Source organism: Melanostigma gelatinosum (genome assembly GCF_949748355.1).
Source record: "Melanostigma gelatinosum genome assembly, chromosome: 12".
Lineage (NCBI taxonomy): Eukaryota > Metazoa > Chordata > Actinopteri > Perciformes > Zoarcidae > Melanostigma > Melanostigma gelatinosum.
Window position 1 is genome coordinate 5,701,670 of NC_136645.1, and position 22,177 is coordinate 5,723,846.

At 42.2% G+C, this 22,177-nt stretch overlaps 1 protein-coding gene across 1 annotated transcript in view; it reads left to right on the forward strand.

Moving 5' to 3' along the window:
* LOC306785376 (kinesin-like protein KIF20B) overlaps window positions 1-20,317 on the forward strand; it is a gene marked incomplete at its 5' end in the record, with an annotated part of 29,543 nt that extends 9,226 nt beyond the window's left edge. Inside the window, 16 exons of the mRNA XM_079279732.1 lie at window positions 10-1,154; window positions 2,329-2,467; window positions 2,665-2,787; window positions 2,911-2,965; window positions 3,359-3,484; window positions 4,147-4,280; window positions 4,752-4,907; window positions 5,101-5,277; window positions 7,763-7,891; window positions 8,456-8,563; window positions 9,329-9,538; window positions 12,490-12,531; window positions 16,903-16,977; window positions 17,252-17,369; window positions 18,683-18,828; window positions 19,844-20,317. Coding sequence (XP_079135858.1) covers window positions 10-1,154; window positions 2,329-2,467; window positions 2,665-2,787; window positions 2,911-2,965; window positions 3,359-3,484; window positions 4,147-4,280; window positions 4,752-4,907; window positions 5,101-5,277; window positions 7,763-7,891; window positions 8,456-8,563; window positions 9,329-9,538; window positions 12,490-12,531; window positions 16,903-16,977; window positions 17,252-17,369; window positions 18,683-18,828; window positions 19,844-19,924 — 2,964 coding nt within the window. The 3' untranslated portion in view covers window positions 19,925-20,317. The remainder of the gene's footprint in view (window positions 1-9; window positions 1,155-2,328; window positions 2,468-2,664; window positions 2,788-2,910; window positions 2,966-3,358; window positions 3,485-4,146; window positions 4,281-4,751; window positions 4,908-5,100; window positions 5,278-7,762; window positions 7,892-8,455; window positions 8,564-9,328; window positions 9,539-12,489; window positions 12,532-16,902; window positions 16,978-17,251; window positions 17,370-18,682; window positions 18,829-19,843) is intronic.
* Between the last annotated feature and the right edge of the window lie 1,860 nt (window positions 20,318-22,177).

The following is a 22,177-nucleotide window of genomic DNA, read 5'->3' on the forward strand; positions in this document are numbered from 1 at the left end:
TAACCACAGGTGACCGGCAAGACAGAGAGTGCTGAACAAGTGTTAGCCCAACTACAAACTGCTCAGGCACAACTGGACAAACACTCCAAGGAGGTCCTGGAGAAAACGTCCCACATCCACACCCTGATGCAAGAAGTTCAAAGCCTGAAACAGGAATTGCAGACTTCAGCATCGTCATCTGATGTTGTTCATGATCAGCTGAGAGAGGAAGTGTCTGAGCTTAGAAAGAATTTGGCTGAGGAAAAGGAGACAAATGAGAGCAAGGACAGACAGAGGCTGGAACTGGAGCGCCAGCTAGGACAGGCGAAAGAACAGTTGGCACACAAACAGCAGATCTCCGACCAGCAGCTGCAGCGGTTTACAGACGAGCAGAATCAACTGGAAGCAGCTTCAAAACAGCAAGTTGAAGAACTAAGAAAGAAGCTTCAGGAGCAAGAAGAGATGTCGCAGCGAACACTGGATGAACTCCGGTCCAAGCTCGAATGCCAAGAACATGCTTCCAAAGAAGAAGTAAAACAGCTGAGAGACACACTTGAGGAACCAACTCAGGCCTCAGAGGAGCTCAATGAGAAGCGACAGGAACAGGAAGTGATATCACAACAGCGGTTGGAGGAGTTAAATTGCAAACTTGGTGAACAAAAAGCAACCTTCGGCAAACTTGTAGATGATCTCCGGCTAAAGCTCAGTGAGCAGGAGCAAACTGCAGAGCTGCTCAAGGCCGAATTAGAAGAAACTAAGTTTAAAGGTTCAAACAATTCTTCTAGCTCTGCTGCTGAAGAGGATCTCAAGAAGTTCAACTGTGATCTCCAGACTGAGATTGCATCCCTGAAGTCAAAGGTTTTCAACCAAACTGAAGCTCAGCAAGCCTCATCAGTATTCGAAAGCATGCTAAAAGAAAACAACAAACGGATGGAGGAGAAGCTAGCAGAGGTGGCGGAAGTGTCTGCAGAGCTGCACAAAAAGTTGCTGGAAAAAGAGGCAACGGTAAAACTCCTGCAGGAGGCACAGGAGCAGCGGGAGGAGCAGGAGAGCCAGGCAGTCGAGGAGGCTCGGCGCCGGGAGGTGGAAAGGCGCCGGGAGCTGCTGGCTGTGGCGCATGAGGCCATCGCTCAGAAGGACGCAGAGCTGGAGAAGAAGGCCGAGGACATCAACAGGTAACCGATCAGTTCCTTTGCACATCAGGGCGGGAAATTACATTCTCCAAAGATTAAAACATGTTCATAGAAGTCTTAAAACTTAAATTTGACTTTAAAGATACTGAAACCGGCTTTTCTAAGCCCAACATTCTACTACTCTGCTCTGTAAGAGCTCTGTCCCATACACGACTTTCCAGATAATGACATTTTGGGTTATGCTTCCAGGTTGATATCTGATCAAATCTCAACATCCATGTGCTTGCAGCATTCTGATGTATGTTCAACTTGTCCCTTGATTTTGCAGGTGTATGTGTCGCCCAGGACTAACTGTTTATTCAGGGTTAACGAATACAAACCTTAGATCAGGTTTAGTGGTTGAGGCCGGCCCAGAGATGAGACTATTACTGTAATGAATGAAAACGTAAAGTAGGAAAACAATGCTTGTCTAGTTCAGAACTTACTTTAAGTTTCTGAGGGTAAGAGTATCCGCTGAACACCTCCAAGACCCTTGATGAGACAATGCTACTTTGAAACAGAGTCGGGAGATGAGACTCATCAACCAAACATGTGTTTATTACAGCCGTCCCAAAGGTTCTTTGGTCACTAAGATATATTTCATTGCTGTTCTATATTGTCTTTTGTCTCTCCCCTCCAGTCAGTCACAGGTCTCTGTGCAAAAGTAATTGAAACGGTTACTTATCATCTTTTTAACATTTGGCATCAAAATCATCTTCAAGATGTCTAGTAAAGTTGAAAAATAGCAAAGACCGTGATTAAGAAATAGTGTTGCTCTTCAATTAGCAATTATTGCTGCAATGCTAGCTTTTTAGAAGAATAAATATCTAAATGTAATGTGCCGATCAGAAAGCAGTCTCTCTAAAGTAGAGTATTTTGTCCTGGAGTTGTTTACTATCCTCCCTGTCTAAGAATATTCCCCCCGAGCTGCGAATTCCCTTTTGTTGTGGTTCCGTTCTAAACTGCATTATTCTGTCACTGTAAATACATGTTCTCCTTATTACCTTGCCTGCCATCTCTCCGCTAGTACATTGGGTCCAGGGAGAGCTGCATTAATCCACCCGTCCACTCGCTGTACTACAGTGCAATGGTGTTGCTCTGGACCACAATGCACTGTGTCCTGTCTTGTTTTAAAGAATCGGTTGCAGTTCATTGTTGTCTTGTCTCACTCTCCCAGACTAAAAGAAAACGCCAAGCAGGACTCGGACAAAGTGAAGAGCCTCAGCCTCGACCTCCAGAGGAAGGAGGACGACACTTCAGACCTCCGAGAGAAGCTAGCCGACTACAAGAAGCAGATCCAGCAGGTCCAGAAGGAGGTACACAGCATTCTCTTATGTCTCTGTGCCTCACTACCTAAAACCCCCAAAATGTCTTTCAGACAAAGTCAGTAAGTCATTGGCCAATAGTGAATCAATTCAACACTGGATAGCTGGATACTAATTGGACGCTGATATGAACAGCAGATAGCTTATATAACGTTTTTCTAGAATAACGGTTTGTTTTTGTCCTGAAGATCTCTGCCATGAGAGAAGAGGAGAAGCTTTTGAGGCAGAAGCTGTCTGACACGGAGAAAGCCAAGAAGCAGCTTCAGTCTGATGTTGCCAACAGAGACAGAACCATTCAGCAACTCAAAGTGGTAAAATAATCAATTTACCAGACCAAATCTCTGAAGGCTATAACTCTATATATCCTGCATACTGGTGTATTGATTGTCCATCTTCATGTTCACCTCGTTTCTCCTTCTCCTTCCCTCCTCTAGGAACAATCATCTGACACCAAGTCTGACCAGACGCTCCACCAGAAGGCCTGTAAAGGTAAACAATGTGTGTCTTTGCATTGGCTTCACAAGAGGAAAAACATTCTGTTTGTCCGAAGTGATCTGCCGTTTAAATCACTGTGTTATAAGAGTGGCCACTCTTATAAAGTGCTGCACAAGATGATTATTGTCAATATTGATCTATCTGTTGTTTTTATCAGATTAATCATTTTGTCAAACATATTTAGAAATAGTAAAAAACAAATCCCCCAAATTTCCCAGAATCTCTCCTAAAACTCTGGCTGAACTTTGACCTGTTTGTGGAAGGGCAATACAAAGAAGAGTACCTCAGGGATCAACATATTACAGTATATCGCTCTGGCCTGGTGTTTGTTGTTTATGGCGTTCTGCGTGTAAACCTGTACGTGTGTGTGGGTGTGTTGCTTTGTAGACCTTGAAGTCAAGGAGCGTGTGGTGGAGGACATGCGTTTAGCTCTGACGGAGCAGGAGGAGACGCAGGACCAGATGGAGCAGGTCTTGGAGGAGAAACTTAACCTCATTCAGGAACTCTCTAGCGGTAAGGATTTGAAAAAAATCAAAGAAAGAACATAAACAGACATAGTGAAAAGAATGTGTATTTTATTGTCTTGAAAGGGGTTTGGCCCACGGGCCGCTTAGTCTAATCCTCTTATGCTTGAAAGCTGCAGAGAAACCAGAATGTTCATAAACGACATTAAATGAAACTGACTGGACACTGAGACTGGAGTAAATTTGTATTTCCTCACAGTAATAACACATTTAAATTGGATACCAAAGTCAGTTCAGTGAGTCAGTCAGTGTTGAGTCACTATGAGGTCAGAAACAGGATGCAGAGTGTGAAGTATAGCACACATGGGAGCAGAAGCAATAAAATAAACAAGCTTCATGTGGTCACAGGCTCATAAAACCAGATCAACTGACATAAGTATCGGTGGACTGTCTCCTCCACCTCCCAGGTTTATTATTTCTAATTTGGAGGCTGGACTACTTAAAGGATTTCTAAGTCTAGAAATGGAAGTCATAGAAGTCTGTCATTAGACAAAGATAATAACTCCTACTTGTTTATTCTAAACGGGTGTAAAATAACTGGGGATTGATGTGTGGACAATGTTATGTTTGGAAGTTATATAAATGAACAATAAAAGTACTTCTTTGAATGCTATGCAAATATTAATGTCTCTCTGGTTTGAACCATTACAGAGGTGGAGAAGTTGAAGGGGATGCTGTTGCTGCAGGACCGGCGTGGAAACGACACTCGCCTTCACGTGGACAGCCAATCAGATGACCTCAAACTGGCCAAACAAGAAACTGCCCAGGCGCAGGAAAGCTTGAAGGTAATGAAGGGAAGTTATCTTCAAACGTGGATTTAGATGGTGGGACCAGAAATGTGTTCTCTCTGAGTTAACATTAAAAAGCTTCACATTCCAATAGGAATATTGGTTATTATAGATAATTAGTTAATCCTTGTTAACAATTTGATGGATGACGAATATTTAAGAGATTCTCAGACAAGTTGGCAAAACAGTATTTATATATCCCTCTAACAGATCTTCCAACAACACTTTGTTACAACAAGGAATTACAGTAAACAGACAACTCACCCTGATCACATGCATGTGCTGAGGTCCTTCATAAGAACTAGGACGGTCGGGTCAGGGTAGCTCATCTTGACGTAGACAGTTGTAGTGGGCACCAACCTTTTTGTTGGTAAATGCATTTTATCAGGGATTTCACCTTAAACGTGTTCCAGATACTTAAACTGGCATCCCCTTCATAAATAAAAAGAATAATCACTTTGTGTACAGCTGCGTGCAGAGAAACACCAGGCCGAGCGCAAAAAGTGGCTGGAGGAGAAGCTGTCCCTGATTGGCCAAGCTAAAGAGGCGGAGGACAAGAGGAACCGGGAAATGAGGAAGTTTGTCGAAGACAGAGAGCGCTACACCCGACAGCAGAGCCAGTTGGTAGGAAAAGGATGATATGAAACACTAGCTGTAACATGTAGATATGTTAAGAATTAATCTCAAAGCACAGTTGGTGGTGTTCTAATATTAATATATAAATACATAAGATCTTTTTTTTAATCTCCTCACTCATACACATACTGTACATAACCAACATTGTGTCTCTATAATATTGTGTTTCCCTCTTTGTCAGGAGTCCTTATCGTCCCAGCTGGCTGAGCAGGAGCAGATCATGGAGAAGTGGAGGAAGGAGAGAGACTCTCTGGTAGCAGCTTTGGAGGTCCAGCTCCAGAAGCTTCTCTCCAGCCAAGCAGAGAAGGACAAACTCATCCAACAGCTCCAACAAAATGCCACACAGCCACCACAAGAGGTCAGTGTAACATAAAGATAGTAACGCATGCTACAGGGACCACACACTCACGATGTAAACTGTCTAATAATGCTAAATCTGCTTCAGTTAGAGGGGACATCAGTGTATCACATCTCTTCGTCAGATAGCGTCCCTCTTGTGTATAAAGTCCTGAGGATTTTAATGGTTAAATCAACCTTCAGTAAAAACTAAAGATAGTGGCTATTCTCCTGTATATGAGACATCCCAGTAGTCTGTTTCACCTCTGTACACACTCCAATCAATAATGTCAGAGCAATTTGTTCCCATCATCTGTCAAGACAAAACACCTGCTGTGAGAGCATTGATTGGTTTTTAGAGAGGTGAAACTTCACTGACAGTTTGAGCCGCATCAACCGTGTTCTGCCCCGTTTCATCCTGTGTTGGTTTGCCCTTTAGATAGGGTTTACTCAGAGAGCAGACCCGACTGTTGTGCAGGGAAAGAGATTGGAAAACATCTCTCAGCCAGCAACTTTACCGAAAGGAAGGAAAGGGCAGCTTTGGAACCCAGTTCGTAACATAATTCCACTAATGAAGATAAATAATAACCCTCTCTGCTAATTGGCTCCTGTAATGTTGCACAACAGGGGAGGTTACTTGGCGGAAGAGATTCTTCCAGTTTTGTCACACTTTTGAGTGGCCTGTTAAGCTTTCTTCGCGCTGGTTGTTCCTTCTTTCCTTTCCTCTCTGGTGAATTGCAGGTGGTTTTGTAGCATTGTGAACTTGGAGCCGTATCTCTGTTCCACACACACATGACATTTCAGTGTATGGCACTCTGCTCCCTCACCTTCTGTCCTCACTGAGCTTTTATTCGATTTTACACTGTGACCAGACAGCTTCCCCAGGATAACCACAGAACAGGCAGTGTGAAGGGCAGGCTGTAACCATTCACCAAATTAAATTGATGCTCGCCTCCATCTCTCGTATAGCTATATTCATTTAAAAATTTGGTTGAGAGATTGCAGCAAATTTTATGCAAGGAGCCTTTGTATCCCAAAAACCACAAATGATTTGAAGTGAATAGATACATGAAACATCCAAACTGCAGTGCTAATCATACACACATTATTAAAAGGATTAATTCATTTTTTTGTTATTAATAAATAACATTTGAACTTGTAGGATTAAAATGTGAATTATAAAGAGAAATGTTTCTTTAATTTCTGCTTCTCATTTATGTAAATGTGGGACTTGTACATACCTTTTTCATATCATGCAGTCCACTGCAGAAACACCAGTAACTATAAAGACAAAGTGTTGACTTCAGTATTTTTTGAGTCCCCAATCGTGTATCGTCTTGATCATAAGATGACACCGTCTTGTTTGTGTCGGTGAGTGAATCTTAACTACATCCGTAATCCTCTTCGTTGCTTGTGGAACATAATGCTGCGTCTATCTGCTTCCATCTGGTCCTATCCTGTGCAACATGTGCTCGGCCCAAAGTTAGCTCGGCCCATTTCAGTTCCGAGGTCAGAGGTCTCCGCCTGGTTGTTTTTGGCCTCCCTTGTTTCCTCTGTCCAGCTGGAGTCCATCTTAAGGCTACTTCAGGATTGTGCCGCTGGTCCATTCTCTGAACCGGTCCGGGGCCAAACGCAACTATTAGTGTTGAGACATAAATATACTGAACCTTTTTGTCAAAAAATAGGTTTATAATCAGTAAAGTTAATTACTGAAAAAAAAGGAGTTTTTGGAGTTAATATTGAGCATCACATAACATTACTGCTCAGACACCTTTGGAAACCGTTTGAAGTTTCATGCCGAATGAAGCAGAGTTGTCATTTTGTTCTTTCATTTAAAGACGTGTTTTATTGTCGTTCATGCTAGCTATACGTCGCTCTGTGCCAACACTATATTTTGCTCCAGGATCTTTCTGTCAGCACTCATGCATTTCATGTTTTTAGGGAGCGATGAGAGTTGGGAGCCGGAGTCGTGGTGCATTAGAAGCAGTTCCGTCATTTGTTTCACGTACTGCTCAGTCTTGCCAGAGTGTTCCACTGACTGCTCGCTCAAAATGTTCAGGAGCCTTATTTTTGGTTTTCCCTGAATATGAACTGTCTGAACCGAATCTCCGATCGTGAATGGCAACCTCATCTTTGTGTAGGAAAGAAATATATTATTTTGTTTGTATACAATATGATTAGAAAGTGTGAAGTAGCAACTTGTCACGGTCATAATAAATAATGATATTTTTGCATACATATTTTAAATCTGCCATTTTTTAATTCTGTTGAAATTTTTAGATGAAAATTACTTTTAGTTTAGTAGATTCGAACTGATATTTAAGTTATGTAGTGTCTAGTCCAAAAGAATCCTTTGAAATGACTCATTATTGTTTGCTTGTAAAGTTTCCATTATAGGTGCTTTAATCTATCACATTAATTGTTGAAAGCTCTGGATAACATGTTGGTTGAAAAGCAGAACATTAGAGGACTGAACAGAAAACGTCCACGGTGTCTTCCCGTTACAGAGTGGTGGTGGTAATGCCGTCTGTGTGGCAGAGCTGCAGGCTGCTCTGTCTGAAAGGGAGGCAGACATCTCACGACTGAAGGAACAGCTCAAGGCCTTAAATGCCGAACAGGAGGATGCAGCCACGCAGGTCAGTCTTACAGGAATACAAACATCATTTAAGCACCGAGGCTTGCTTGAAAGGTGGTCCTCTTGACTTTATGCCTCTTGCTGTGTTTTCAGGGTGGATCAAAATGTTGCAAGTTTAAAGGAGTCCGAAGAGAGATGTTCAATTCTAGCTTATCAGAATGATCTTGCATTTTATCTTTGACATGAAGCACAACTAAGATTATATAGGAATTGATCAAAACTGAGCAAGCTTCTCAAACCACTCCGGCATCATGGTTAATCATGGTACAGCAAGGATTTGTCATCTCTCACTGTGTGTTGAAATTGCTAGTATTAAACTTGTTTGACAGACTGTCTGGTGGATTTAAGAGGATCTGTACGTGAGACACCTTCAGCTCCAGAAACAGAGGATGAACTTTAAGATACATCGGATTGTGTTCTATGTTTTTGTATAGCTTTGACACCTGGCATATAGATGTAGGTAGAAGAGCATTCATTAATGCATTGAATGTATTAACACATTGTGGATGTTATTCTTGGAATCATGATTCATGTGATTTTTTATTTGTTATTCTGCCTGTGACAGATCAAAAGCAATGTGAGCCCTGCCACGTTGGTTGGGAAACCCCAGTGTGAAACCATTAACAGGAAATCGGGAGGAAGGAGGGATGCCAGAGCGTCAGTCAGCAGTCAGGTACGCCCATGAGATGATATGAATATGGAAGTCACGGATCGGATCAGCACAAAAGACCAAAGGGAGCAAATATAACGTTCATGCTGCCATCGGCACAGCTCCTCCTGTCAATTTAAACACAGATTGATTTTTTACAATGTCATATTTTCAAAGATTGGCGACTAGAAAAGCATAAATGCAGATCACATATTTTACTGAATATTCAGGAAACAATCGTCTTTATTGTAATTTATTTCTTCAACATTACCAAACCAAACATCCTATTTAAAGTCATGCTTCATATAGTTGACATACGGTTGTCTCACACTTTGGTCTGCACATTTTATCAGTCTACAGATGACTTGTTTGGAGATACTCCAGTGAGCCAGCAGCTGGCCAGATATTAACTCGGGACAAAAAAAAGAATACGCTGAATCATTTACAGCAGAATATGATTTCCAATTCCCTTATTCTTTTGCAGCTCAGAGGTATCTGTATGTTTTGTATTTTTTCTGTAGGCATCAGTTTTTTTTATTTTACATTCATAAGACACACGGGTACATGAGTATTTTAGAGGTTGCCAGTGATGAGTGGGCAGTCAACATACGGCAGCCCGAACCTTTTCGGATGCAGTCGTGCGTGTGGGTACTTTGGCTTTTGTGGTGGCTCACCTCCACACCTTGTCATAGCGCACAGACAATCCTGTATTCTCAGACCTAGACACATCTTTTCTCTTGCGTGACCAGGAAATGACCGTTTAATCTAAAATCACGTGTGGCCCCACAGAGCTCAGCTGGCTGTCCGTCAGTGCTAGACTCCTCTGAGATTTCCACAGAGAACGGCAGGATGAGCCGCTTCCCCCGGCCGGAGCTGGAGATCTCCTTCAGCCCTCTGCAGCCAAACCGCATGGCTTTACGGCGCCAGGGAGAGCAGAACGCCGTCACCGTCAAAATCACGCGCTCGGCACGCAAGAGGAAGAGCGGCGAGATGGAGAAGGTAAGAGCCAATCAAACACAAGCAGCTTGCCCACACCTTCGCTAGGTGTTTACACTTTATTTCATATCCAAAGTTAGAGGTCATTGAAATTTATTCATTAGCAATTTCGAATCGATTGAACATTCTCATGTCTTTTGCCCTTCGTGGATACAGTTCCCTCTCTCTGTGTCCAAGTACAAAAGATGGTGCACGTGAAATCATCCCACTGTAAGATCCTGCATTTGTAGACAATGTTACCCTCTAGGTTTCCTAAAAATACATCTTCCCTACATAACTAGAGAACAACTGCACAACATGAGACTCAGAGATGGGCTTTTTGAGTTATTTTCGGAGATGGTAGTTCATTTTTCACACGTTCTGTGGAGAAAATGTCCCTGTGAAACCTTTCCCTCTGCTACTATCAATCCAGCACCGGCAGTGCAGGATTGTCTCAACAGTTACCTTTGAGAATGCAACAGCAGTTGTAAAGGGTGTTGTTGCGGTTACACCAGGACATGGCTTAATGTGGACATTGATCATTCAACACTCAACCAATGCAGTTTGTATACTGGTAGGCAATGTGTGACTAGTGCAAGATCAACAAGCCAGTCCCACCTGTGCCATTTGGAAATGCAGTAACATCCTGTGAACTGGTCGATACTATGGATGTTCTGTAAGACCAATTGTAACTCACACATTGTATTAAACTGATCCCAGACCGATTTCTATGCGGCTATAAATAGGCTCTGTTGCGTCTTCTTTTTTTTTAGGTGTGGGGGATTGGGGGTGCGTGGCCTAAAAGGTTTGGGAGCTGCTGCTCTAAAGGAATGATAATGTGACTTTCTGGCTGCTGAATGTGGAAATAGTAAAATGTTAGCAGGTTAACACATACCTGGGCTATGTAGGGCTGTGTGTCTGCATTTGTCCTTCGGCCCTCTAACTTAAGGCAACTGTGAAAGAATCAGCTTAATGCTACTACTGTCATATTGAGTTAATGTTGTTTGAAGATCATGAGTTTCCTGAAATATGGATCTTCTCCTGAGTGTAAAAACTACCAAAAGGATATGGATTGAAACCACAATAACTACATATTTTCATTGGCGTCTTTGGATACTGAGAATTTGTACAGCGAACATCGTATGTTTATTGTGTTAAGCTATACTCAAAGCCCATGTTATTCCAAGGTAAGAGACGTGCAGTATGTGGGCCAGAAGCCATTTTAGATCTGAAAAACATATTCCAGTCTCTCTCTCCCTCTCTGTGGACTTGTCAGCCAGCAGGATCTTGGCCTATCCTTGATCCAGCCGAGAGTCAGCAGGAACACGGGCACAGAGCAGGTTCCCCATTGATTAATGGGACACTTGATAGAGCCTCGCACAGGTCAGGGAGAGAGTGGGAGTCGGAGAATGCAGACAAACAGTGAAGTCCTCGGCGCTATTCGCAGGCATTGCAGATCTGCAATATCTCCGGTCAGTCAACTATAAACCACAAGCCATCCATCTCGTTCAGTTTGGCTCTTCATTAATTGGATGGAGTGGGTGAGTTTGTGGGGGAGTTTCTGATTGGCTGTAGTTGTGGATGCATCAACGCAAATGTAGGGGAAAGTCATGAGAATGTACTGCATTGAATCATTTGTTTTCTTTTTAAGTATGTCCCGTTAAATAAACTTTTTGTTGCTCTGGAGCTTAAATAGTTTTTTGTTCGGTATTTTTTGACGAAGCTTTTTGGTTTTGTTTGCTGTTGCATCAGTCGTTCATAATAGATCATTCTTTGAATATGAGACCGTATGGGCTGGGCAGCTGGACATCAGACATCAATCTAGAACACGATCTTTCAGGGACGTCTTCTCATCTGAGATCCTACTGATGACGACTGTGCTTCTGCAGGAATAAAGGGAATTTGTCGGAGAGCTCTGTTCAACCTTAAGCAGGTTACTGTGAAGATGAATTGGGGAAACATTGTACAACTGAAGTACCTGGATTCCACCATGTCCCGTCACTCCTTCCACTTAATCAGTAGAGGAGGTTTAAGGGTCACGGTTAAGTATGTTCTCAGTAAAGTTGGGAATACAAAGGAACTACCACTGCTGCCTCGCAATCTCCAGCAAAAAATGTGCCCATTCACCAGTATTTAAAAATAAGATAGTATCACTGCTGTTTGCGATAGTTCTTCCACATATTTTTTCATTTGTGAAGCGTTATTTTGACGGTGCGGAGAGCTTTGTTTCTGCTGTGAACAGTTCGGTGACTGCTTGCATTAGAATTGACATGTGTGAGGCCGAAATGGTAACAAGTACCGGCCAAACAGACGATGCTTAATTAAGACATTCATTTTAGTTTTTAGGCTCACCCTTTACCTCTCGCACTAAAGGCGGACAAGAATATTATGATGACCGTAACTCTCCGAAGCAGAATATGACCTAATCATCCTTTTCAGTACAGAATACTCTTTTCAACATGAATGGAGCACAACTGAAAACATCTTGCGGCCTCAAACGATACAAACCTTAATGGTCCTAGAAACCACACCAGCACTGAAATCTAAAACGATGCTTCGCTGACGTCCAGTTTTGGTTTTGTTCCTGATGACGCTTGAATAGCTGTGTTTAGTGGCTCTGTCACAGAAGGCAAGCTTGTGACCGCTGAATGTGAACAAGTATGATACGAGTGTACGAGTGATCTGCATCTTCAAACACACAGAGCCTAATGGTTTTGAATATTAAACACGCATGCAGCAGGGGGTAGTGGGCCACTTTACGGTCCAACAGAGCTTGATAAAGAGACTCCGCATCCCACGGTGCATCAGCGGCACTTTATATCCGATCCCATCAGGACCTGGACTATATAAACTGCTCTATAATTGAATGATTCCCTCCAAAATGACATGAAACCATGTCGGTTTTCAGGAAATGGTTTTGCAAATTAGTATTTTTAATGCACTGCTTGATTTTAACCACGTTTTCTTTTCTGAAGCTTCACATTTTCAGGAGGAGTAAACGACGACCGAAAACTGAGGTACTTTACAAAACAGCATCATGTTCTCATTCCTCCGTACTCATAATCAGTCAATCATTCCTCATCGGTCATCACATTCTTCATCATCTTTTTTTATGTTAGTTTTCACTTCCGGGTCAGAAAATGTGCTGCCTAATTGCGAACTCGTCATGGATATGTTCCATCATTTGGTAAATAAATTTATTCAGCAACTTCCTTTATAGCGGCAGCAACAAGTGCTTCTGACCAGAAGGCTGCTGGCCTGATCTCCATCCAACCGAGTACTGGGGGAACCTTTGCTCCAGAGACAGAGTAGCTGTCCTTTAACACTGTTTTTCACCTCCAGCTTGTGCGTTGGATTCTTGCCAACAGTAGATGCAGGCGTGAATAACAGTGGGGATATGATCGGCATGTGTTCATCCAACATCCCCGGCATCTGAAATTATTTGAAAACAGATGACATAACTGTCTTGCTCTCGCTTCGAGAGAGAGAGAGAGAGACTACATTTACTTGTATATAATCTTATGACAAGCCAATATCCAGAGTAAGGCATGGCACCAATGAGGATGTTTACATGGCTTGCTTGTTGGAGCGTTCTGTTAATTTACCTGTTTCCATGCTACCGAGCAAAGTGACTAATGCCTCAAGATGCCGCTGTCAAAATGATTCTGCAATGTCACCGATGCCCTCCAGTATTTTCCTTCAAAAACACATTTCTCCCATGATGCTAATGTGCTACAACCTTGTGCTGCACTATAGGCCCGCTGTCCAATCTTATTTTTCTCCTATAAGATGGGGGGGGGGGGGGGGGGGATCGTTTTTGGTAGAAGGTGGCAGAACTTTCTCAGCATTTGTTCAGCAGCTAAATTGCTGTGTGTTGAAAAATGTGTTAACTGAAAGTTCATAGTTGAGTAAGTGTTTACAGGTTCAAATTCCGTTCATGCAACTCTGTTAGAAGTATTCTACACATCTCACTGTGATCATGCTCATTGTAACTATCAGGTTAATCACACATTAAGTTTTAATCATATTCTAGCTTTTACATGTGCTGCACCGTGCTTGTGTTTCTGCCTTGATCACATGGTCATTTCATTGTTGGCCTGCATGATAACGTAGCCACAAAGAGCGGCACTCTGTGTGAAAATGAGCAGAACTCAGGTCTGCTTTGTACCGTTGTAGCCGGTGACTCTTGGTATTTTGGGCGGAGTGCAAATCTAGCTGTAGCCTGTTGTTCGTCCCTCCTACTGGGAGGTCAGAGTTGAGGTTGAGCCACAGGGCAGCGCTCCTGGAAATCTTTGGGATTCAGTTCCTTGTTCAAGGACCCTTGAGCAGATAAATCAGGGTCAAACCATACAATTATTATTACAGGGTGGCTTGTATGACCACAGGCCCCGCTGCTCCCAGCCGAGTGTGGAGCTGCTAATGGAATCTTTTAGTCCGGTTAGTACGACTGCGTTTCCCCGGGGGAGCCATGTAAATGTGCCAGATTGAGCCATGCAGGCTAATTTTCATCTGCGTTCTTTGGTTAGTGTTTTCCAGAGTTATGACCCTGTATACCTGTCATGTTTTTTCTTAAATCAACATTCATGTAATCTTTCTTCTATTCAATATTAATTATAATTTCATAATTGGGATTACTTTTTAAATGCATGTCACATGAGCAGTGTTCCTCTTTCTGCTTTTATACATATTTTTTTTTAAATGCAAAGTACATGCTTCCAATCTTGTATTTTTTTTCCTGAAGTAATTACACTGTCAAAATCAATGGAACAATGTTGATTTAGCGAATTGGTGCCTCTTAAATGGAGTGCTCTGATTTCATCCGTGTAACCGCCGGCTGTCGAGTTTCATGCTAAAGTAGGTTCCCATCTGATGGGTTTGACATCTGTAGACAGTGACCAAGCAGCCATTTAGACTCCTGCACCGTTCAACCCCTCGCTGAGATAATGGACTGTTGGCAGGCTGGAACATGTAAACTGGCGCAATGTGAAGACACACAAGTGGCTTTTACTCTTTGCGCACAATCCTTTTCTCTCTCTCTGTCCTTTAACCTCTGTCCGTCATCCCTCCAGCCTCCATCTCTCCCAGCCGGCCACGTCTGTCTCTTCAGCAGATCATGTTGCGTCTCTTCTTTAGAGGAGACATCGCTGCCGTCCCAGAAAATCTTTATCTGAATTTTTGTCCGTGGAGTCGACCTACCAGACACACTGATATACTCTTGCTATACAACTCTATATCTGGTCTCTTCCTGCAGCACAGCATGCAGTCTTTTTTACCTTTTTTATTCTCACCGCCTGTAGTCTAGTCCTCAAAATGCCAGTGTATTTAGATGAGTCAGCCATCAGTTATTCCATTATGATGATTGTGACTGTCTTCTGCTCTTAGTCATTTCAATTTCTTCGTAAAGAATTCCATCTATATTTGGAGGACTAGCCGTGTCAGCACGTTGGGCAACAAGTGTATTTGGCTGGGTGTTATTTGACATTTTTGCAGCTCCTTTTAACCTAATATATTGGCACATATTAAGCTTATTGCAAATACATATGCATTGTGTATGTGTCTGCCAACAAGTAACAAGAAATTGCAGTGCAGACGGCTCAATGATGTAATGGATATCGTGACGCTTTAGTGGCTGGATCATTTTTAAAACTAGTGACTCTGGCTAGAAAGATTAATACCAGTGAGACTAAAATGTTATTGCTATGACTATACAAAGTGTATGTATGTATATATATATATTATTATTTTTTAACAAACTATTATATTTGTTCAACACTACATAATTGGAGTCAAAATCTATAAAGAAACTATATACTTGCAGCACAGCTCGGCCTCTCACTATCTTACTGCAGCTTACTGTGTCTGGAGTCTTGATTCATATTATCTCACGTCTCATTTACTGTCTCCACACGCTCCCTCTATCATCTCTCACGCACGCAGACACACATTTCATCTTGTTTACTTTCTCCACACTCCAATTACGGTTTATCACTATCACTTATCACTCCACTACTCATCTTTATCTTTCCACTTCTGTCTTCCTCACACACACACACACTCCAGCTCCATTAAGTACTTTCTTCAGATTTTTTTAAATTTTTTTTATCTCTACCGATCTCTACTTCCGTACCTCCCTCTCTCCCTCTCTCTCTCTGTTCCGGTCTTCCTTCCCTCGGATTATTTTTAAAACCGTCCACTGAATCACTGATTACTTCACATGTTTTGACCCCGTTTCTGCTCCTCAAAGTGGAGCATGTTTACGCCGTTCACCGCGCCCACTCCACCGCCCGGCCGGTTAGCCACCCTCTCGGGTCGGCCTCGTCCCCAACGGCTAGGTGTGAGTCAGCAGTCTGTCCAGGGATGTATTGAACTGACTGCTGAGGAAAATACCAAGAAAGCACTGTTGGTTTTTTATTATTAAGTGAATGTTTTCTTATTGTTGGATATGGTTTTTGAACACTTAGTTCCCCTGTGGTCATGGGCCACTGCTGACTCTGCGTAAGATGTAGAGAGGAGGTCCCATTCCAAACCTTGTAACAGAAGTAGAGATTAAAAAAAAAAGTGTAGAAAGTACATAATGGAGCTGCAGTGTGTGTGTGACAGGAAGAAAGTTTACATTTCGAAAGAATAACCTAGGTCCCTCTGTTGGGAGGCTGTGCACCCCTGGGTGTGAAAACATGTGAAGTGAAGGTTTCTTGTAAAAAAATAAATAAAGGTTTCAAAGTGAAAAGGGTCCAAATTTAGGATTTTAGAATCATTCTCCTCATCATTCATTAACTCATATGCCATGATGTCATTCAACTCGGATCAAGTCAGATATTTCACCTGATATCAAAGATCTGATGGCGAGGTGGTTATCCTCGGTATGTCTCAACTAAAAAAAAGGAGAATTGACTTTCCCTGATAGTCAAAGACTTCCCTCCAACATTGTGTTGACTGGGAACAACAGAAAGCATCACGCTGTTAATAAAAGGTTTCCTACACATGGTTGACAATAGTGCGCGTCACTACCGTCAGAATGTTGTTCCAAAGTGAAAAAAAATAATTCTCTGAGACATCCACATGCTATATCTGGAATGGTAGCGGTTGAGCTTGTGGCAGGTCAATTGGGGCTTGTTTTCCAATCATTCCAGCTCACAAAATGGTAAAAGTGGAATTGAGCGACGCCGGCGCACAAAGTGTCTGAGCACTTTTCTTCTGATGTCTACCTTGTATTGATGACCATCTCGTTCAAACAGTTCTGTCATTGTGAAACATTTTATGCTTGTTGTTTTTTAGCTCTTGGCCTCATTCTAACCTCTCTGAGTCATCGGTACCAGAAGATTTAGCAAGAGGCTGACGAGCAGTTTGTTTGTGTCTCTTCATTTTGTGTGTCCTGTATGTGTTGATAGGAAGAGATAGAGGCAGAGAACAGAAGGAACACACGGACCAAAATGACGCCAAAGCTAACCCCACACCAAGAGGAGGTGACAACCAGACAGTAACACACAGACACGTGCAAAACCATGCAAAGCGTCCTGTGATGCATCCTATACACGTACTAAGACAACTAACTCGGGGTCATCACCTCGATGTAGCTAAACCTACTTTTCCCAAGGGACCCCTTTTCTTTAATGTTTTCTTTTCATGATCTGTGGTTTAGTGAAACTAGACCTCCCCACCAGTCATGTTGTCAGTATGGTTGTACTGGAGGCCACATGCGGGAGGGACTAACCACAGTTTACTGTCGTCTGTGATCAGATCTCCTCTCCAGCGGCTCACCATGACTCCCAGAGCAACCTCCGCAGCAGGAAGGAAGGAGCGCTGCAGAAGATCGGAGACTTCCTGCAGAGCTCCCCCACGCTGCTGGGCACTAAAGGTCAGTGTGTCGGCGTGAGGTATCTAACGTTTATCTGGCTGTGAGAGTAAAGGGTAGCAGTAGCAGATACATATATTTCAGGCATAAAGAGGCGTTTAAATATGATAAAGCAACATACATGTTCATATTTCAAACCAAAATACATTTAAATCAAATTGAAGACACCTTCAGTAAAATCAGAAAAGGCTCTCCAACATAAGTGTGATCATGATATTAAAAACATCAACAGTACTTTTCTTATAGTATTTAAAAATAGTGCTGATTACTTGCTTCTTCGGGTCCATTGCACTGGGTGACATGTTGCTTAATTACCATGAACACAAACAATGTTGTTTATTTTCACTCAATCCCGCACACATTGTGATGCTGCCACAAATACTCAATAGAGGACCACATGTCACTGCCACTGAAAATAGTCTCCAACAAATTCACTATGTCCTCAAGTTTTGAATCATTTAAAAAACTTTACAAAATGAAACTATATATTTGTGTTTTTTTTTAAAGATTTATGTCTTTCGTGGCTTCAGTGCCACAGACTGGATATGAAAATCAGAAAATGTTGAGAGACTAATGAACATTGTTGCAGAGCTTTCCATAAGTGCCGATTACGCATATGTCTAGCTGGCCTTCAGTCGATCACTGATGGCGTCCAGGAGGTAATCTCAGCTGGGTTTTTAGAATGTCACAGGAACACAACGTAGGACACACAAGGACAAGTTTTGTCGGAGTAATTTGTTGAAGGATAACAACGGGTTGGAAAAAGTAACCGGGCAAGGGCAGCCGAGTTTGGGACACTAATTATGGCTTAAAGGGGGAAGTTAAGACGGGGAACACACGAATCAACCAGAGTCATCTCTTGAGTTCTACCCTCGGGGACGGTTTCACTCGGTCAATTAATTGTTGCCCTGGGGGTCCGACTCAAGGTTGCTGTCGCCATCTGATACTCTCTCTGCTTGCTGTTTCTCCCCCCTGTCCCTCATCGTCTTTTATCTCCGTTATTTACTTCCACCAACACGTCAATCTTTTCCCTTTCCCTCCATCACTCACTCCTTCTCTTCCTCCATTGTTCTCTCTGTCCGTCCCTTTCACTGCTGATCCCATCCCACCTCGCTGTCCCCTCTTTCTGTCTCCTGTCCTTTCCTTCCTATACCCTTCAGCCTCCTCCTCGGATTGCTCCACCTGAACGTTAAATTGAAGGATAAAATAACTTTTAATGGTTAACAACATTAAATGGTTAACCGACATGAAATTATGTAATAAATATGAAATATTGATCAAGTTCCTCTTGTCTTTAATCGTCTCCGTCTCTGCAGCCAAGAAGATGATGAGTCTGGTGAGCGGTCTGGGTGATGCTGACTCAGCAGCCTGCTCTTCCTCCCTCAGTCTGAGAGCAAAGAAGACCAAAAAGAAGCTCTTCAGGCCTGAAATCTCCTCCCCCATGGACATGCCCTCACACCCAGTAAGTGTCATGAAACATAAGCTCATCACGCCAACACGCCCAGTTCAGCTGGGTAACTCAAAACTCTTTGTAGGATGTAAATATATATATATATATTCATAAATAATCTTGGCATTGGCAGTTCTAATTATGTACAATAAGCTGCTTAGAGGTAGGACATTAAACTGGTCATAATTACCTCCTAATATCTGTTTTATATTGCTGTGATAACATGTACTCTATTCAAGTTTTTCATCAAAACTACATTTCACAAGATTACATTTGAACACATCACGATAGCAGTAATTCACTTTCTTGCATACTTGTTTCTACTGAATGAGGCCTGAATGCACCGTAATGTAACTGAATGGAACAGCTGTTATAATAACAGCTGATAGCTGCTGCTGCTAAAGTTACTAGCTCGCTTCCTGCCCATTTGATGTGCACAGTGTAGCAATATCAGGGATGGCCGACGAGACAACATTAATGCCCATCTCCAGATTGGCACTGAAGCTTTTTTTTTCCGGACTGTAGCAGCCGTCAAAGCCTATTTAGTCCCGCCCCTGTTTCATGACGAGCTGAAAAATAGTTTACACTCTTTTAACGGCAAACAACTCCGGTCGTGTCCGCTTTGCTCCTTTCTCTTTACCCGGTTTACTGTTCCATGTCATCACCTTAATATCAATAACAACCAATGTGTTTATGATGACGTTTACCAGTGCGCAGTGTAAAGGAACTCTGTTACAAGTAAAAGTTCTGCATTCAAAATGTTGCCTGTGTAAAAGTAGCCCGTTATCTTTCAAATGTACTGAAGTACTCACTGACTCACAGGAAAGGAATCGGTGTTTCTGTAGACATCGGATCAGTGCGAACCTTAAACTTCTGTCACTGAGAAGACGAAACATTGTTGATGCACTTTTTAATGTTTGCTGATTCACTAAACTCATTTCTTGATGGCGTGATTGGACAACTGGCTGGGGTCTGTGGCTCTAATAACAAACACACAATGTTTTAACGATTAGTTCTTTTCTTGTAGATAATCTGCAGAGGGCCGGAGGAGAAGGAGAGCGACCATCAGGTCCTGAAGAGGCGTCTTCGCTCCAGGGTGGTCAAATAATCAGCTGGTTGTGTGGAAAGATGGCAGTTCAAGTTTAACATTTTGGACAAGTACAGTTGTGTATATGTGCGCTCAGTGCGGAGCTACATCCAAGAGGCCTTTTCTTTATTCTGATGTGCACTTGTTTATATTTGATTATTTGATGTATGTGAGTAAGCTAAAATCAAATCTTTTAACCACCAACTGACTGATTTACTTTCTGAAAGCGATCAACAATGCTGCTAAATGTCTTACATTGTTCTCAGCAAATTATCTTGTTAAAAAATCTAAGTTTATTTCTTTCCTAATTTTCTGAAATTGTGCACCTTTCTGTATTGTCACTACATACTTCTCTGTTGTTCCATATTGTTTTTATACCTTTGTTCTATGGCTCTTATTGGTCATTTCCAAAATAAAAATACAACGCTGTTTTTCTTTGTTTCATGTTGTTTTTTAATGCAAGATAAGTTGCATTTATTTATGTTCCGAGATTGTTGTAATGTATTATATTTTATTCCCTTATTATTATAATTGATAATCAAATCAAGCAGTAGCAGTTGGGCATCATCTTTTGTCTCGTACATTTCTGTGTTGAAACTGCAGTTAAGAACACTCACTGCACACAGACGTGAGGAGAGCTGCTGCTGACAGCGGGAGCCCCGGCTGGCTTGTGTTGGCGGTGGACTGCTGCTGAGTGGCTGCGGTGTGTGGGCACAAATAAAGACAATATATTTCAGTAAGGAAGTATTGAAAAGTGTTCAAGGAAAACTATTAAACCAAGAGAAAGAAGTGACCAGAGAGGTCAGGTTGGAGCTCAACACAACATACGTTTAGGACCCTGGAGTGTGTTAAACCAGAGTTCCATCGCTGCGTTTGTGCCAAGTCCTTCCTTACTTCTTAGTAGCGACGAGTTAACTTCAAACTGGTGATTCACTGAATTGAGTTGTACCACTACAATACAGTACTGTTGTGTGTGAGGGCCGAACTCTCAGAACTAGTTTGTACAAAGTGTTGTCCGACCACGCTGGAAGTCAGAGGTGGTATTGGTTGTTCTGAACGGCTGATATTGTTTGAATATGGGGATAAGGGTGCACATTTTCAGATGGAAGACAGTCATCGTGTGGCATTTTGACCTGTGTGCCATCTTCGTTCACTATTAACCAGTAACATATACACAATACCTTCACATCTCACAAGGGTTACCTGTATTCCAGCATGATGTTATTAAAATAGACCTTGTAGTTACAGAATTAAAGTATTTTTAGTATGGGTATGCAATTTTCGAGCAGAGGCCTAAAAATATGGCTATAGGGTTTAAAAGGTTAAGTAACAACACCAGAAAAATGCATAATATCTCATCTGATCTTGGTACAATGTGAACGGTTTCAATACTATATGATCACAAACTTCATTTGACAATTAAAAGGAGTGACAAGTGGCAGGATGAAGGCTGATACACACTACAGCTTGAACATTAAACTGCGGAGTCATCAAGCACACACCTACTGTCATTATGGAGACTGTCGGTGGCAGGAGGACAAATTAGCATGTGGTTCTGTGATTATTAAGGTATGGATATGGGGTTTTGAAACAGCTGCAGTCTGCATTTTTCTGCCTCTTTGTCACATTGCTGCCAGCAATTCGGTGAGTGATGGAGAGGCTGCCATCAGGCAATTTTAGTCATCACTTCCCACACAGCTGGGCCTTTTGTGCGGTCTGAACAGGCCTTTCTGTGCACTATCCATAGGAACAAGGATGTGTACGTGTGGAGTTCAGTATACATTTCATTGGGACGTAGTTATTGTGTTACAAGTCACAATTAAGTCTCAAGTCTTAGCACTCATTTCCCAAGTCACGCCCCAAGTCCTAAAATTTGAGTTTCGAGTCCTAAACGAGTCAGATGGGTCCTTTGCCAAGTGTAATACTGTTTTAACAGCAAAGAAAGTGGCCCCAACTATAGTGCTCAGGTCTTTGTTTTCTCCTGCAACTTGATTGGATTCTGTTCGATTGATTCAAACAAAGTGGATCTGGGGAATAAAGTATTGACTTGCTGAGAGAATTAATAGCTTTAACGTTAGTTAATTAAGGAAATTAAGGAAAACAATTGATTTGGGTGCACCGGATCGCCTATATATTATTAAGGTGCCAGCCAGAGTTACTTCCGACAATTTAATGTTTCCAGTTTTTTTTCACGATCAATGGATACTCTGTCCAGTGGTCCTGATTTAAGAGAAGTGGGTTCATGACAGAGTGCAGGCAAATAATTAATAATAT